At 37.3% G+C, this 18,443-nt stretch overlaps 2 protein-coding genes across 4 annotated transcripts; both read right to left on the minus strand.

Moving 5' to 3' along the window:
- Nucleotides 1–1,242: 1,242 nt before the first annotated feature.
- LOC123504181 (retinoblastoma-binding protein 5 homolog) lies at nt 1,243–8,859 on the minus strand. 2 transcript variants are annotated; one of them, XM_045254527.1, is made up of 10 exons: nt 8,660–8,859; nt 7,434–7,632; nt 6,362–6,479; nt 6,072–6,182; nt 5,606–5,787; nt 5,051–5,170; nt 4,630–4,783; nt 3,245–3,457; nt 2,586–2,832; nt 1,243–1,693 (listed from the first exon to the last, which is right to left on the minus strand). In XM_045254527.1, the coding sequence occupies exons 1-10, from the start codon at nt 8,676–8,678 to the stop codon at nt 1,584–1,586; spliced, it is 1,473 nt and encodes a 490-aa protein (XP_045110462.1). In that variant the 5' UTR covers nt 8,679–8,859; the 3' UTR covers nt 1,243–1,583. The 2 variants fall into 2 exon arrangements, with proteins under 2 accessions (XP_045110462.1, XP_045110461.1); XM_045254526.1 differs by lacking the exon at nt 8,660–8,859 and adding an exon at nt 8,271–8,330.
- A 5,110-nt stretch (nt 8,860–13,969) lies between these two features.
- Nucleotides 13,970–17,701, minus strand: LOC123504308. 2 transcript variants are annotated; one of them, XR_006674800.1, is made up of 5 exons: nt 17,642–17,701; nt 16,211–16,348; nt 15,907–16,048; nt 15,243–15,519; nt 13,970–15,091 (listed from the first exon to the last, which is right to left on the minus strand). XR_006674800.1 is itself a non-coding variant. In XM_045254726.1 (4 exons), the coding sequence occupies exons 1-3, from the start codon at nt 16,267–16,269 to the stop codon at nt 15,358–15,360; spliced, it is 363 nt and encodes a 120-aa protein (XP_045110661.1). In that variant the 5' UTR covers nt 16,270–17,014; the 3' UTR covers nt 13,970–15,091; nt 15,243–15,357. The 2 variants fall into 2 exon arrangements, 1 of the variants encoding a protein (XP_045110661.1); XM_045254726.1 differs by lacking the exon at nt 17,642–17,701 and having other exon boundaries at nt 16,211–17,014.
- Nucleotides 17,702–18,443: the final 742 nt, after the last annotated feature.

Genomic DNA, 18,443 nt, shown 5'->3' on the forward strand with positions numbered 1-18,443 from the left:
TTGTATATTTTTAATAGTTTTGTATTATTCAGTCTCAGAAGATATCTAAAACAATACCTCAAAAAAAAAAAAATTTCCTCACAAAATGCAATAATGGAGCAAGTTGACATGAGAGGCCACTACCACATCGGCTAAATTTCAAAGTTGTACTCAAGTCAGATGTCTACACCTATATACAAGAGGTCACATATTCTCAAAAAGAAAGCAACATCTTAATCCAAGTATAAAACTATTACTGCCACAGTGGAGATATTTGTCATGGTTGGAAAAGGTGAGAAAGGATAGGACATTGGGGGAAGGAAGGAGAGGGAGAGATGGTAGGCATGGAAAATGATATGCAAGTTGTCTACAGATAAGAGAGAGGGATAGGAAAGAGGAGGGGAATGTAGAAGTGAAGAGTCAATACAACACAAGAAAATATACAGACATCATTTAAGATTGTCACAACAGTTATTGCTTAGTCTTGCACTCATGAAAATGTTTATGTAACAAAGTATACCAATTTATTTTGTTAATACACTTCAATAGCTTTTTGAAATCCTAAAGTGTATACCATCAGCAAATGAAGATTTGCCACATCAGTTATTGTTATAACCAAAGCGTGCTGTGCCGAATGAAATCAGTTTCCAATGGGATACTCATGAGCCAACTTGCTGTGCTGACCGATAACCTGCCTGTGTGCTGCTTAAATAACATTGCAGTTTGACTATTTCAACTGTTTGATAGTCAAACTCATAAGCATTGTCTTTCATTAATATTCTTGTGAAGTACATTGGTATGGAGTTTGTGTATGATTTGTACAATAGAAGCAGCTGAAGAAAACTTCTCAGCAGAATACATCATACTGTCCATGCTATCAAAGAAAAGTACAAAGATCTTTAGTTGAATAGAAATGCACTTGCAAATTAGATAGATAATTGGTGAATCCAAATGCAGTCCAAACATGCAAGACTCTTCTATCAGCTTGGTACTTCTCACTTGAGAGACTGAAGGGAACTGAAAAGTCTAGATCTTTGTAAGTATTACTTGCATAATATTCAAAATCTCAAACACAATGGATTCTTGAAGCTGACTAAAATTTTAAAATGGCTAATAATCAAAACCCAAGTATGAAAAAAAAAACATTTGTCTCCTTTACAAGTGAAGCCATATTTACTTAAGTTGAAATCTACAATGCTCATAAACAATCGTAGTCAAAGGAAAATGTGCCACTAAACACTGGATAACAATTTAAACACTGGATAACAATTTAGATTTTTAATATGCAATATGATATTCTTTTACATCTGAAATTATATGACACAAACTTGAGTTACCATCTGCATGACAGGCTAATTTCACAAAAGGGATTAGCTTAAACAAAGTGTACACACACACACACACACACACAAAGAAAAAAAGATGGTAAATCTATGTGAAATATAAAAAATTACATAATAGTAGTAAAATAAGATATAATCTAATATACAATCTGTGTGTATGTGTGTGTGTGTGTGTGTGTGTGTGTGTGTGTGTGTGTGTGTGTGTGTGTGTGTGTGTGTGTGTGTGTGTGTAACAAAAACTGGTGTATCATTTACATACTTTTAGTGCTTTTTCCTATCTTTTTTGCCTTCTCCTTTTGAATTATTTCTTCCCTTTTTGTTGCCTGTGGTTTGCTTCTCCTTGGGTCGGTTGCTTACAAGTGGATGCACCTCTGGAACACATAGAAAATATGTCAAATAAAATTAAGCTTCAATTCTCAAACTTAATTCATTCCTGAATGCTTTTAAAAGTCCAAAACATTAAAAACTGAAAGGAATTAATGTAAAATGGATCAATCTGCTCCTAGACACCTGTTCACTCTACTAAGTGGTTTATGGAAGATGCTCCCACCGTCAAGATGGCCAATCCACATTTCTAGCTCATAAAATATTCATCCAGACAGGATATACTGAATTTACTTAAGTGACATAAAACTCATCAGAAGATACTATCTAGACCAAGAGTGACACTTATTGCCAATTTAAGGTGATTACAACACACTGATAGCTTGACAGTGGGAAATGTTTCAAGGAAAATGCAGTTGGGCAGTAAGGATAGCATTGAGGGTTATCAAAAGAGCCAGCCACAGGCAGCTAAAAATTACTCCTGAGCTAACCAAAAATTGTTTAGTTACATTAAGGTTCCTCAATAGTGTAACATTTACTTAACTTCAAAGATTGAATTACTGTCTTACTGCCTGTGTCTCCCCTAGATACATAAAAATTAAAGGAAATATCAACAGAAGCTATAAATTAGTAATAAATGTTTTTGAGAACCAAATAATGGTATGGCAATTGATGCAATTATGAGTTCAATATACTTTTTGAAAACTTATTTCTTTCAAAAAGGAATGCATTTGTTAATCAAGTCCACTGTATATGTGAAAAAGGTTTCTTTGAAATTTTCACACTTAACAGGTCATCAAATTAGGGAAAGAGGAATGCATGTGATCCATTTGCTGTAGTTTGCTACATCTATAATTTTATGAAGTTCTTAAACATTCATTGTATATTCTTCATGTATTCAGTTATATACTCTTACAGTTGATTGAAAATGTCACTTACCATCAATTGGAGCATTTTCCAGGGATACATCATGTGTTTTTGGTCTCTTCTTTTTAGGCGAGACATTTTCTTTGCTGTCACCTGATCTCTTCGAAGAAAGATCTTCATTTGGTGCTCCTTCAGGACCCCAACCCTCCTCTGGCTCCTCTATCTCAGGTGAAATGGGTAAGTACAGGAGAGCATTACTATCATCTTCTTCATCAGAACTACAAAATGCAGCCACAGGATCTATGCCGGTGACATCAACCTGTGGGAAAATAAGTAAAAATTAAATAAACACAGACACTAAACACCAAAATCAGTAATAATTTCTCATATCCATATTAAAAGAATTTCAAGGAGGATAACAGAATCAGAACAGATCATATAAAAAAAAATTACATACTTAAAAAGAAATATTTTACCTAATATTATATACTTATGAAGTGTTCACAATACTACTAGAGTGGATGAAGCAGCACTGCCCATATTTCATGAGTTTTTAAGCCACTAATAATGTTAGAACATGATAAACATAATGGAAGAATGTGATATAGAGCTTTTTGTATATGGATTTGTTCTGTTGCAAATGTAGCTATATTTCACTGACATAATCAAAATGATAAAATCTTTTGTTTCCCTTAAGTGTTTCCCTTTAGCATCTCCCAGCAGTGACTCACCTCCACATCCTCCTCCCTGCGCTCCTGGCTCAGTTCAACACTCTTGTCCTCATCACTTTGGTCAAACTCACTTTCCCGCTCCTCATACTCAACATTTTCATCGAGTTCCTTAAAATCTGGAGCAAAGGCTGACCAGTTCTCCACTTGGTTTTGAGACCAAATGGAGACAACTCCTGAACTGATAGATGCCATAATGGGACGAACAGGATGCCACTGTAAAGAATTTAAAACAAGTGAAATGGTTCAGTAGACAAATGATTTCTTAGCACAAAAGTGAAACGCCTGTGATATTGTAGAAAAACAGAGAAACAATAAGAAAGTACCTCTAAAAAATGGAAAGAGCAAAGGTATTAATGCAGAAAAGAAATAATTAATAGTCCTTCACTGCAAACAAACTACCAATATACGTTGTACATCTTGTTTTAAACTTGAGTTGCTAAAATAACTTCAGGCTTTATCAAATGTTGAATATATATCTTTTCATGGAAGGACTACAGAAATAACAGGTGTTTCAGAAAAAATGCCAGGATATTGATCTCTATTTATTCAAAAACTAATAATGACAAAAGAACAAACTGTAGTGCTATCAAAAGCAAACTTGATGGCAATTTATCCCTTGTCTAAGTGAACTTCTTGAAGTTTATGTTTTCAATATGAGTGCCGCGTCGGTTGAAGCATGCTTTAAAGCGTACACAGAAATTCTCACCAACTTTCTGGCATGTCTCTTGGGTCACACTGGTTGTGTATGCCTCCACATTTTGCTTTAATTCAGTGAGTGTTGATGGTTTGTTGGCATAGACTTCAGCCTTGGCAGCTCCCCAGAACCAAAAATCAGGAGGACTGAGGTCAGGGACATGCCAGAAAGTTGGTGAGAATTTCTGTGTACGCCTTAAAGCATGCTTCAACCCACACGGTACTCATATTGAAAACATGAACTACAAGAAGTTCACTTAGACAAGGGATAAATTGCCATCAAGTTTGCTTTTGATAGCACTACAGTTTGTTCTTTTGTCATTATTAGTTTTTGAATAAATGGAGATAAAAATCCTGGCATTTTTTCTGAAACACCCTGTATATGAGGTAACAGTACACCACTTCCTCTGATCTACATGAAAACTTTTTTTTGAATACTGGATCTAGATTTTCCTACCTATAATGGGATTTTTTTTGTTACACATGTCTACAGCATGGTAACATTTGCATAGCCATACCTTCTCTAATCTACCTTCATATCTTGAATACAGATTTTTTCCACTATTCCATTCATATCATTCTGTGGTGTTACTCTGTATATGCCCTAACATACAAAGATTAAAAACAGACCATTTTGAAAAATTCAATGATAAAAAACAATCATCTACTATATAGGGAACAAAGTCACTTACAACAACATCTAATAACATCTCCCCCTTTGTGCCATGAAGAATTTTGACCAGATTTCCAACACTTCTTTCCCATATATAGAGAGAGTGCTGACGAGCTGATCCAGCACATATGTACTCCCCATCACCTGAGAAGCAACACTTCTTCCACATGGTTCTGAAAAGAAAGAACTTGTCATAGCTAACATGTTAAGTCCTAAACTACTAAATATAAAGTGCAAAATCACCAAATAGAAAGCAGAATGAATATGGAAGGGCGTTATGGTACTGAAGGGGTTAAATCCATTACTGCAAGGTCTGTTATTATGAGGTATCACTATACTAAGTGTTATTACTTCTTTTTAGAAGTTTGGGTATTTATATCATGTTATAAAATAAAACAAATAATTCATTCAAATAACAACTAAACAAGAAACAAACTTACTTGTTGACCAGATCTTGCAGCTTTTGGGTGGGCTCTGGGTCTTCATCTTTCCCTCCTTTCAAAACCTTCCGTACATCATACACTCTTATAACACGGTCAGCTGAGTTCACCAAGAAGAAGCTGGGAAACAATATCAGTGAAATAAACATGCAATCTACATTATGTTATTATCATCTTTGTTCATGCAATTCAAAGCAACATAAACCACAGATACGTATATATACATATGTTTAATCATAAGGGAAAATGTAGTGTTTTGTATCACATAATACGAAACCATCATCAAATGACTTACAGTATTTGCCATATATCATCCCAATTTCCAGAGTAAAGTTTGAAGGTAATTGATCAAATTATAGTTTGGTGCCCATTCTCTAGAAGTCTAGAGAATCTTCCTCTTACATTCACAGTAATTCCCTCACTTTTGTTTGTACATCCTTCTCATTACTTCACTTCCTACTGTTCTTTCCACAAGACAAAACTATCTCAAGGAATTATATTGTATCTATTTACTTTATAATGCAATATCATGGAGAAAATCTTAATTCAGCTTACTCTGTCCTTCTGGAAAACTCTATGCTCTTGATGGCAGCTGCACTGGATGTTCCAGGCCCAATTCTGAATGAAGTCTTGACTTTCAGGTCGGAGCAAGTAAGGATGAGCAACTTCCCTCGACTGTTACCCGTATAAATGTGATCTCCACGACGGTCAAAGGATGCCACAATGCTCACATCTCCCTGTGCAAAGAGGATTTTTTTTTAAATATGCAGCATCAGCTAATGAACACACATCTATATATTTTTTTTTTTTACTTTAATAAACAATTTTTTAAATTGTCACAGAATGACAGAGATATTTGATTGGAATATCCTTACCATTATCGGTAATAACATCCCTGTGACATGTGATGTAGAAATCAACAATCAGCTCACAAATATAAGATAAAGAGTGTAAATACCAGCCAACTGCAGACAGTCTGAATTATACATATATTATTACACAAAGATATCCAATTTCTCACCTCATCATCCATTGGAATAATTTCATGTGTGGTATCAACATGCACCAAAACAGCAGGATGTCTCATGGGACACACCAGGAACATTTTGTCATTTCTTGGATGGAATTGTACCTGAGAAACATATCAGTATTTTGAACTAACAAAGCTTATGCACTATGTAATAACATTTCATCTCATCATTTTGAATATCTACACAAAACGTTATGATAAAGTGATGGAAAATATCATAATACAATTATTCAATAGACTTGAAACAATAATCATCACTATAAAAACAATCATATCCTTACTTTCATTACTGGAGATGGAAACCTATACTTGATATCACACTCTCCTGAGAGTACATCCCAGATGCACACATTGTTGTCAGTTGAGACACTCAGCAATTTGTATCCAGCTCTTGACCAACTGATGATGAATAAATAGAGAAATAAACCAATAAATGGTGCCACAGCCACCATCTAGTGATACCAGTAAGCTTTCATCAATTGTGTGAGCAAACACTGGCTCAGCATAGTTTTTTTTTTTTTTTCCTGAACAGTATCAGTTTTCAGTCATAACCCTTTTGATGCTTTATTAACTGCTATGGACTTATCACCTTAAGTTACATCAAAGAAAAAAATAATATTGTAGATTGAATGGAAATATTTAATCATAATTTTTTGAGGAATCTATCTTAACCAAATTAAAATCATAGTTGTTTGGTAAATATTAAGAAAAGCCACACTACTCTATTTATTGATGTTTTTGGCTCTTATCCCCAACAGACTTGGGGACCTTGTGGGAAAGCAGGGTTTTCAGGTTGGGAAAGCTGAAATATGGCCAAATTATCAAATAGAAATGCCCACTCTTAATATTTACCAGTCTTTTTTTTTTTTTTTCTTTTCATTAAAACTCAAAATATATATATATATATATATATATATATATATATATATATATATATATATATATATATATATATATATATATATATATATATATATATATATATATATATATATATATATATATATATATATATATATATATATATATATATATATATATATATATATATGCCTGGTAGCACAGACCACCAAAAACGGCTGAAAGTAATGCTACGAAGTGCGTACTGTTTATCATCTTTATTTATTTATTTTATTTATATATTTTTTATATCCTTGAAAATCTTAGGTGTGGAAGTACAGACTCAAAATTTCACCTTTCCACACCTGTTACTTCCATATTTTTTTTTTTATTTTCCGCACTTTGGACCTCTGCACTTCATTTGATGGTCCACAGGTATGGAGGAGTGGAGGTGTGGACTGAGATACGGATGTGCCCAGTTCTGGCTACGTGTCACACAGTATGAACACTAACCTAAGGGAGCACACTGGGTGGACGTGAGCACTGATGACTTTAGCAATGCCACGAGTGAGGAAATCCCAAATAACAATGCGGCCATCATTGCAGCCAACCGCCAGCAGTGTCCCTCGTCTGTTAAATGCACATGTGACAGCAAGAGAGGCACAATCTAGAGCTCCATCAAATTCTTCTGGATAATTCTGACCAAACGATTCTGCGGAAAATAAAAAATTAAAATTAAATAAATTGCTGTGAGGAGAATGACAGCTCAAGAAAAGTTAACAAAGATAACAGTGTGTGTGTGTGTGTGTGTGTGTGTGTGTGTGTGTGTGTGTGTGTGTGTGTGTGTGTGTGTGTGTGTTTGTGCATACATGGGTGTGCCAGTGTGTGTAATATAAAAAAGAAAGACTAAGAAGCGGTATATAATATAGTGTTAAATCATTGCAATTACTACAATGTAAAAATAATGGAATTCTTATGTGGTGTGCCTCCTGCCCCTAATCGGCTAATCAGCTAACGAAAGGATGCGGGAAGCCACACTCTGCTGATATGCCAGCACGTGGTTGAAAATATTCTAGGATGGACTTATTAAATTAACTAAATAGCAGGAAAGTGCACCATAAGCAGCAATGCAAACTTTGTGGTGACTGGCAAGCTGAATCAACATTAACAAATAGTATGTCCCCCAAATAAGCTTCAAGTAGATGTTTAATATATTTATATCACCACAAGAAACAAAGTCTTAGGACACATCTCAAGGAAGCTTCACATATTTTCTTCTTTCTTGGCTATATGTTATGTTGGACTAAGTAAAATTATCCATATTTCGCCAAATTAATAAGCTGCACCCACCACTGACAAGCCTGGTGTTCATGTTCCCTTGCCAAACTACCAAGTTACCATGAGTGGCACACAACTTGACACACAGCCACTAATTGCTGTTCCAAGAGTCAAACTGCACTACATGAACTACCAAAACTGAAACATAACCTATCAAACCTCCTAAATTGAGAGTTTCATCCATTGAACACCTTGGACATTCAGTAGTCAGGGGTTAGTCATTTCTTAATTTAATGACAGCTCAACCACAAACAAGCTTCTAAAGGCGAGATCTACATCATAAAATAGGTAAGAATGTAGGATATTACTTGGCTACACCTTCATATCGTTTTAAATCAATGGGTTCCAGGATTATGGACGTCTCTGGATAGCATGAACATGAAGCACCACTCAGCACTCACCAAGCAGCTCAAGATTCATGCTTCACTGTGCCTCTCTTAAGAACAGTTTCCTAGATTCACTTGACGAAGCTGTTCTTTTGTTCTTTCACCAACTATGTAGAGATTCTGTTCCCCTCTGAAGCTCATGAAGGATGTCACACGCACACATACACACACACATAGATACTACCAAGTTACAAACAACGCTGCGTGTGTTGATACAAATTCGATGCTTGGCTGATCTCGGTATTGAGATTTAGCAGTAGCGATGAACTGGACCAAAGACATTGCTTTTGTGCAAACTATATGAATTGAAAAAATATATCTAGATAAAAAATAAATAAAGTAATGCAAATGGTAACAAGTAGCTGAAATTTTTTTTTATATGATGAAATACAGAGGTTTGAAGGCTTTATTTTCAGTTCGAGGCAAGCACTAATGTATATATATATATATATATATATATATATATATATATATATATATATATATATATATATATATATATATATATATATATATAATTCTAGCCCTAGAAAAACCGAAAAAGACGCCTAAAGACATATCCACAGGCCCATCAGTGGCGTTGTGGTATGAAGAAGTCTCCCACCCAACGAATATAAGCAAAGGACATCAAATTGCGGGGATGAGGCCGCCAGCTAGGAGGGTGGCCAGGTCGTGTGTTGCAATGGCCAGGGCACAAAGCCGGGAGCGTATATAGTGCAAAGGGGTGGGAGTGCCATGGAAGTGTGGATAGTGGAACAGGGAATGTGGTCAATTTACAGTCTCACCCAACCAACGATTTTCTGATGTGGTTTATGTGTTTCTGGTGAGATATGTAGTAAATTGATCGATGTTCTACATCACTTCCGTCGCAAATGCGTAGTTTTCAAGTTATGACTTTTTCAACTTATGCCTCTCATCCCAACGATTTTGGGGGACCTGTAGGAAATCGGGTTTTTTGGATGGGGGAGCATTAAAATACATAAATTACACGCGAGCCTTGCTGTGTTATTGTTGAATAACGTTGCCAACGATTCGCTACATCACCTTGGATACTGCCACCATGCAACACCTCAAAGTACCAACAAACGCACTTACAATTCACTAGAAACACACTTTATACACCAATACCAACACCAAATCACAAAACACACCCCATACACACCCGACACACACACACAAATAGCTTAAATCACTCAAAACTAACCCAAAACAACCTGCAAAACCTCAAAATATAGAAAGCTCACCCGAAACACACTACAGACACCCAAGTTACTAATATCATCCACACACACACATACACACACATACTCATGACCTGTGTTCCACACAAAAACTGCTTAAAGCAATCAATATTATCCGAAAACACATTAAAATCACCATGAAACACCTCAAAATGACACCAAACACACACATACACCACTATAGACACCCAATTTATATTGAAATCATCCCCACACACATCCAAGAGACCACTAATACACATCAAAACCACTTAAAACACTCAAATCTAACCCAAAACACACTGAAAACACACTCAAAAAGTTCCCAAAATACTCAAAGCATGCAAATACTACAAAAAAAAAAAAAAACATCTCACTTCATACACTCAATGCACGTAAAATATACCTAAAAGATCTCAAACACATTGAAAACTCAAGAAATGCACCCAAAATGACCTGCAATACTACTGAACACACTTAAAATACCCAATATATATATCCCAAAACCAACAAAATGCATTATAAAGGACGTTAGGATTACAAGGGACACTTACCTAAATATTACACCTTGGATCCTTCTCCCATTCCGTCTCTATTTGTCATTTCTTCTTCGTCTTCCTCCTTTGTTTTTCCTTCTTCTTCTTTATATTTCTTTTTGTCTACACGTCTCAGCCTAGAAAGACATCAAAACATTAGATATTATACAAAATATTGAGGAAATGAAGGGTGACTTAAGTATAGTGGCTTGGCTGCTGCTGCTCTTCCTCCTCATTTTCTCCTTTGTTCCTCCTTATCCTCCTTTATTTCTCCTTTCTTCCTCCTTCTGCTACTATTATCTACACACCTCAACCTATAAAAACACGAAAACACGCACAAAATCACTAGATACCAGGCAAAATATTGACGAACTGAAGGGTTTGGAAAAGAGGGCGCCAGCCTGGGGCTATGATGACTCACAACCTGGGCTGTGGCCATCCCAGAGAACGGGAACGGGGGTGACTCGGCTAAGTTACGTAAATAATTTCATTTTAAAAATGACTTTTTGAAAAAACGAAGCCACAGCCGAATGCATGATATTTTATCACGTGATAAATATTGAAATTCATTTTCAATATATCAAAATATCTCCAGCTTAATTAATTTTTAAAAAGTATCTAAATTAATTACTTTAAAAGTATAAAAACCTTTTCACCAATATATTTGGTAAAACGTCCTGTAAAGTCAAGCCATTTTCTCTTGGCGAATATTCTAAAACATTTCGCGGAGTCTGAGCTATCTTTTAAAGCATTCTACAGCGAGTTAGGCCGAAAAGCAGAAACGTGAGCAAATAAAATAAAAAAAAATAAGAGGTTTTTTCAACAGCACCAAACACCATTTCAAACTCCATATACTTCACTCATTAGATTGATTTCACTCTTAAAAGAGGATACGAGATTCTTTGCTACCATAAAAGCCCACTTATGCCTTGAAATAAGAAAATAAAAAATGGGAAATGCAAAATTTTCACCGTTACAAAGCCTTTAACATACACCATAAAACACCACTAAACGCCACATACGTACCCAACAAAGAAGCGGAAAAAACTTCAAACACAACGAAACATTTATAAAAACCATAAAAACATACCATGGAAACGTAATATTAAAGTTAGGAAGTATTTGAAAAAAAAAGTATTTGACCCCGCAGGCTGCCGGTTTGGGGGTTGGGTGATGGCTGGGAGACCAGGGGGGAGGCGGCCCGGAGGCAACACCGGCGGAGTTCCATATCTTGTCTTGACCATCTCACCAAGCAAAAATTAAGCCACATACGGAACTTTTCACCACAAGATATGAAATGCTAGACTAGTAGCTCCATTCTGACACATGCTTGGCTTACGATAAGTGAAAGAAGCAAATATTAGCGGATTCTTGCTCTTATAATATACCTATCACCTTTTAATATTTGCGTACTGTTTTCATTCTCATATGTAAAGGAAACCTAAAAATAAGTTAATTGACCTTATAAATACCTTTAATAGACGAAGATGAGGCAGTGTGGAAGGTTATGATGAAGGCTTGCACTGCATGTCTTTCAGTTCGGTGTTTGGTGCTTGGCGCTGCTTGAAAACAGTCGGTAATATAGTAACAATACACTTGTGTGTGTGTGTGTGTGTGTGTGTGTGTGGGTTTGGGTGTGCATGGGTCAGTATAGACCACCGCCACAAATGTTGTCACCACCACCACCACTACTAGAGATCTGCCGTAGCAGGACTGCAGGAGGTTCTCTGTGAATTGAGTACCTGTGTGTAAATATCTGATAACTATCTGTTACTAAATCTCTTATTAATGAGACTATACGTATTCAAATACCACATGTCGATTTATTCGTTATTGTCACATCTTTCTCTACGTTATAGTGTCCAGCTATGTTTTTTTGTCAAAGCAGGAAATGTTAAATAGTATCTAGTTGTACAGCGAGTGTTGGCAGCTCCTGCGGGGAGAGAAACAAGGTGCCTAAAAGGCGGACTATAGTATTTCTCTAATTCTCTATTTGTACCACCTGTTATACGAGTATTTCTGACAATAAACCAGGGTGAAAGGGTACTAAGTAGAGGAATATAGATATTTTTCTATAAACATACACTTCTAACTTGTTAATTATACGTATAGGAATTCATTGACTTATCTATCTGCCTACCTATCCATCTATCTGTTTGTTTATCCAACTGTCCATTTACATATCTATCAACCCATCAAATTACCCGCTTATTTATCTATCTTCACACAAGCATATAAATACCACCACCACCACCATTACAACCACTGCCAGTACCTGCCCCTGCCCACCTTCGCCCTCATGAACGGGTGTGTGTTAGTGATAGGCAAGGGACACAACGGCTTTATCAATTGCATCGCCAATATTAGCCTACTGTGTCGTGTCAACTGAACGACACACCCTTCCCGACCTACACGCCTACGGACCAACGTAGCACGGGCGTGGGCGTGCGCGTTGGTGAGATATACGTGTTGTCAGGCGCTTATCCGATTCCCTTTCCCTCTGTCTTCTTCAGTGGTTCTCTACATACTTGTCAGGTCGTTATACGTGCACACTCGCATATGACAACACATGCCGAGCCACGCGCACCACACCTTTCATATGGTAAACTTCTTTGCGCCCTCGTACCGCGCGATGCTTTTTTTTTTTTTTTGTGCCAAGGACGGACGCTGTCAGTCAACCAGTCAGTCATTCACTCAGTCAGTCAGTGTGTCAGCCATTCAGTCAGTCATTCAATCAGTCAGCCAAATAGTCAGTCAGCCAAATAGTCAGTCAGTAAGCCAAACAGTCAATCAGCCAAACAGTCACTTTCATAGAGTCAGTCAGTCAGTCAGTCAATCAGTCAGTCCATATATCAGCCAGTCAGTGAATCTTTGAATTAGACAGGCAATCTATCCGTCAATCAGTATATTCATCAGCCGGTCAGTCAATCAATCAATATTCATTAAGCAAAACAAGGAAACACATCACAAATAATTACCTCCACAATCACCACCACAATCACCACAACCACCACCACCAATACACTACACACTGACACCACTACCACCAACACTTTTTTAAGGTGCCTACATAGTTGCATCGTTTCATCGTTGCGTATCACCCTGTGATATGATACGGTGCAACAGGGTATTGTAGCCACTGTTGCGTGTCCGCGTGCTGTATCATCGTTGAGTGATGCAACAGTGTCATTCAGTTTCTTCCTAACCGTAGCCATGAGTTCAAATGTGCAGTTGTCTATGGCCACGTTTAGTTTTATTCATGATCATCAAATCAGTAGAAGGAAGTGAGAGTGACGGAGTTGGTGGGTGTCTACACTCTATACAAGTAAGCACATGTGCAATGGAACAACCATTTTGGCTGACTTAAAATTCCAGCATGTGACGAGGAGAGAGGCGACGGCGATAGAGTGTGGTGAGGGAAGCAGCAACTGAATGCATGCCAGTGTGGTGACACTGGCATGCATTCAGTTTAACATTACTAGTATTTCCATGCAACTATATTGTGGCATCACATCACCTAAGTTGCTGTGGCGACATGCAAGAAATTGTTTACTAATTCAACTTCACTTGCAAACCAGATATTGTTCTGCATCTCTTTCAACTGATATGAAAACAGATCGATACATTATACATTTTATTATATCAAGCGATATTGTGTTGTCATTAGAAATATATAGGAGTATCATTCACAACACATCGTCATATCAATAGGAATAAAAAATAAATATAAGTAACAAAAACTGCAGTACGTGATAAAACATTGGCCAGAAACTTATATCAAATATTGCATTGAAAGACTCGCAAAATATCATCTTTGGAAACACGTAACAATACCTTCGTGCTTCACCCCAGAAAACAAAAAACGACACTTTTTGTTGTCTATCTTGGAGACACACAAGAAGGAACACGTTCTTGTGATCACTACCACACCTTGCAATAGGGTGAGAAGCACTCCATTACTACTACTACTAACCTTAACAACTACTACTTGGTACTAATCTACTGTCACGGCCTGGCAGCAAGACGCATCGTGTCATCCACCGCGACGCACAGCTGTTGATGTGTGACTAGCCAGTATGCTCCCTACACTCCCTCACTAAGAAGATGGCGTCTCCTAACAAGGAACGTTATCTTCACTCACTACGTGGTGAATTCCAACATGGAGTGAACACGTTTGTCATTTGGTCCTTAAGGCATAAACGATCATGATAGGTGACAGGAATTATATGAGTGATCAGTAGAGGACTCGTGTCCCAAGAGGTTACTTTCCTCTGTTGGTCTACGCTCTCCTCTTTTAAATACAACATACATGTGTACACTACATGTACATTCCTATCACAATGCTATACACAACTTCTACATACCACGGTTTTCTGCTGGTTTACATAAGGCATTTCAATAAACCTTACCTACTATACATCTACAACTGTGTACAAAATATACAAATTTATCCCCCAAATCTACAAATGGTCAATGAAATACACTACATCAGTGATGAAGATTCGTGGCCAACCTTCAGAACTTCACTGGTACGTCTCCAAGAATCACCCTCTTCCTCGTCTTCCTCCTCCTTCTCCTGCTCCTCTTGTTCCTTTGGCTACACCGGCAGTAGCAGTCTCGTGTCAGTTGTTTGTCTTGCACGCTCACTCCAAACACTTTCCTCACTTCTTTGGTGTTAGTAGTACTGAATCCTGGAAAAAGATTTGGAACAATATTGAAATGGCGTCAACAGTAATAAGTTCTGAAAAAAATAAATAAATAAACAAATAACAAGAGAGTTCAAAACCTTTTAAAATGAGACACGTGGAGATAAAAGTGTGATGTGCAAACCACAATACTCACATCATGGTCACTCAACACTTTTTTCTGGGCTTGCTTCGCTGTAGTCATACTCCTGTGGGAGGAATATAATACCATCCTGTTCAGTGGTGCACGCAGTCGCGCGCTCCTGTCCACCTCAGTGCCTGCTGTTGTCTTGTGGTACGCTGGGTGGGTTGGGGAAGCTTGTGTGGATGATAATATGTCGATGCATCTTCAGGAACCCGACAAACATCTGTAGAGTGAAAATGGATGGTCCCTCATGTAGAGGATCTGGCCGACTCCACGCACTCGTCAACGTCTGAGTGTGGAGAAATACACTCAGAAACACAGATTTATTAGAAGTTAAGGACAGAGGTTAAAAAAAAGGGAGTAACGAGAGATTTACACGCATTTCAGGAACAAATATTCAGGAATACGTTAAGGAAAACTACAAAAATTACATCACTAATAAGAAATGCATATGGGAAGATAAAATTATACTTAATCATAAAGAACAACCTATCCGCAAATCGCTGATCTTAGTCATACTCGTGAGACTAAAATAATGCATGTTCATGTATGCCAAGAATAACAAAAGTACCCTTAAATACCATAATAACTTCTTTAGGCTGCTAAATGTAGAGGTGAAGGACTGAGAAGTTTCAGAAGACACACCGTAGAGTGACAGTGACAGTTCAGGCCTCACCTTCACAGTTGAACTTCCTGACGAGTCAGTATCCTGGCCGGCACTGGCAGTAGTATGACTCTCGAGTGTTAATGCACAGGGGCTCACACCCGACATTCTTCTCCCGGCACTCGTCAGTGCCACATAGCTGCACAAACTCATCCTGCAACAAGGAAGGCATTTGCATCAGTACTGTCAAGTTGTGATCTTTTATTATACTGTATACATTGTAAGAAAACCTGCAACTTTTATATGAAACAATGGAGTTCAGGGCATGAGTTAAGCCTTGCGTACCAGAGTGACAAAAGCAAGGCCATCTCCTCACCTCTCCGTTACTGCAGTAGTCATTGAAGCCGTCACACATGCGCTGCTTCGGGATACCATTGACACAGCAGTAGGAGAACTGACTGTCTGAGGCACATAAGTCGTTGCTGTTCCGTGCGGGGGTCGTCTGTAGGTATGTCTGCCAGCATTGCATTGTGTGAGTGAGATGCTGGCTTTGTATTTTAACACCACTATTATTCATGACTTAGACTATGTTAAGGTAAATTTAGATGGACTAGATGGTGTTTTAAGAGAGAGAATCCCTAGCAGTAAGTTACAACAATCCTGTTCATCATAGCTCTCCGTCTTTCCTTTAAATACAAATAACAGACAAACCACAAAAACTACACTCCCACACCCACACTCAAAGGTTTACATTAATGTTGCCTACAATAAGCAAGGTTGCCCAATGTCATTCACCTCTATGTATATTGTGAATCACATTAAATATTTGTCATTATTTTCATCTTAATGTTCTCCAGCTTATGTACTGTGAATTAGCCTCACCCACACACAAGCCTACCGACTCAATGATCACTTCCAAATTATCGCTCGTGCTTACAAAATACCAAAACCATTGTTCAGTTTACCGTCCATATCAATTTGGAACACTCTCCCGAACCTGTTATATTGGTCAAGACTGTGAAATTATTGAACCTAGCTTTGCCACATCACCTTGGATACTGCCACCATGCAACACCTCAAAGTACCAACAAACGCACTTAAAATTCACTAGAAACACATTGTATATACACCAAAACCAACACCAAATCACAAAACACACTCCATACACACCTGACACACACACACACACACACAACTTAAATCACTCAAAACTAACCCAAAACACCCTGCAAAACCTCAAAATATAAAAAGCTCACCCGAAACACACTACAGACACCCAAGTTACTAATATCATCCACAGACACACAAACACACACATACTCATGACCCGTGCTCCACACAAAAACTGCTTAAAGCAATCAATATTATCCGAAAATACATTAAAATCACCATGAAACACCTCAAAATGACACCAATCACACACATACATCACTATAGACACCAAATTTATATTGAAATCATCCCCATACACATCCAAGAAATCCCTAATACACACCAAAACCAATTAAAACACTCAAATATAACCCAAAACACACTTAAAACACCATACAACCCTCAAAAGCTCCCAAAACATGCAAAAATGCAACTACACAAAAAAACATCTCACTTCATACACTCAATGTACGTAAAATATACCTAAAAGATCTGAAACACATTGAAAACACAAGAAACGCACCCAAAACATACTTACAACACCCAAAATGACCTGCAACACCACTGAACACACTTAAAATACCTAATATATATATATATCCCAAAACCAACAAAATGCATTATAAATGACGTTAGAATTACAAGGGACACTTACCTAAATATTACACCTTGGATCCTTCTCCTATTCTGTCTCTATTTCTCATTTCTTCTTCGTGTTCCTCCTTTGTTTTTCCTTCTTCTTCTTTATATTTCTTCTTGTCTACAAGTCTGAGCCTAGAAAGACATCAAAACATTAGATATTATACAAAATATTGAGGAAATGAAGGGTGACTTAAGTATAGTGGCTTGGCTGTTGCTGCTCTTCCTCCTCCTTTTCTCCTTCGTTCCTCCTTATCCTCCTTTATTTCTCCTTTCTTCCTCCTCCTGCTACTATTATCTACACACCTCAACCTATAAAAGCACGAAAACACGCACAAAATCACTAGATATTAGGCAAAATATTGACGAACTGAAGGGTTTGGAAAAGAGGCGCCAGCCTGGGGCTATGATGACTCACAACCTGGGCTGTGGCCATCACAGAGAACAGGAACGGGGGTGACTCGGCTAAATTACGTAAATAATTTCATTTCAAAAATGAATTTTTGAAAAAACGAAGCCACGGCCGAATGCATGATATTTTATGACGTGATAAATATTGAAACTCATTTTCAAAATATCAAAATATCTCCAGCTTAACTAGTTTTTAAATAGTATCTAAATTAATTACTTTAAAAGTATAAAAACCTTTTCACCAATAACTTTGCTAAAACGTCCTGTAAAGTCAAGCCATTTTCACTTGGCGAGTATTTTAACACATTTCGCGGAGTCTGAGCTATCTTTTAAAGCATTCTACAGCGAGTTAGACCGAGAAGCAGAAACGTGAGCAAATAAAATAAAAAAAAATAAGAGGTTTTTCA

The sequence above is a fragment of the Portunus trituberculatus genome, chromosome 15, assembly GCF_017591435.1.
Source record: "Portunus trituberculatus isolate SZX2019 chromosome 15, ASM1759143v1, whole genome shotgun sequence".
In the NCBI taxonomy this organism is placed as follows: domain Eukaryota; kingdom Metazoa; phylum Arthropoda; class Malacostraca; order Decapoda; family Portunidae; genus Portunus; species Portunus trituberculatus.

Coding starts and splice junctions, on each gene's coding strand:
- LOC123504308 (XM_045254726.1), bottom strand. CDS start 16,269: ATGGTATCCCGAAGCAGCGCATGTGTGACGGCTTCAATGACTACTGCA. Junction 16,049..16,210: donor ACTACTGCAGTAACGGAGAG/GTGAGGAGATGG, acceptor TCCTTGTTGCAG/GATGAGTTTGTGCAGCTATG. Junction 15,520..15,906: donor CAGGAAGTTCAACTGTGAAG/GTGAGGCCTGAA, acceptor CTCCACACTCAG/ACGTTGACGAGTGCGTGGAG.
- LOC123504181 (XM_045254526.1), bottom strand. CDS start 8,292: ATGAACACCAGGCTTGTCAGTG. Junction 6,183..6,361: donor TTCCATCTCCAGTAATGAAA/GTAAGGATATGA, acceptor TATGTTTCTCAG/GTACAATTCCATCCAAGAAA. Junction 2,833..3,244: donor GCAGGGAGGAGGATGTGGAG/GTGAGTCACTGC, acceptor ATTTTCCCACAG/GTTGATGTCACCGGCATAGA.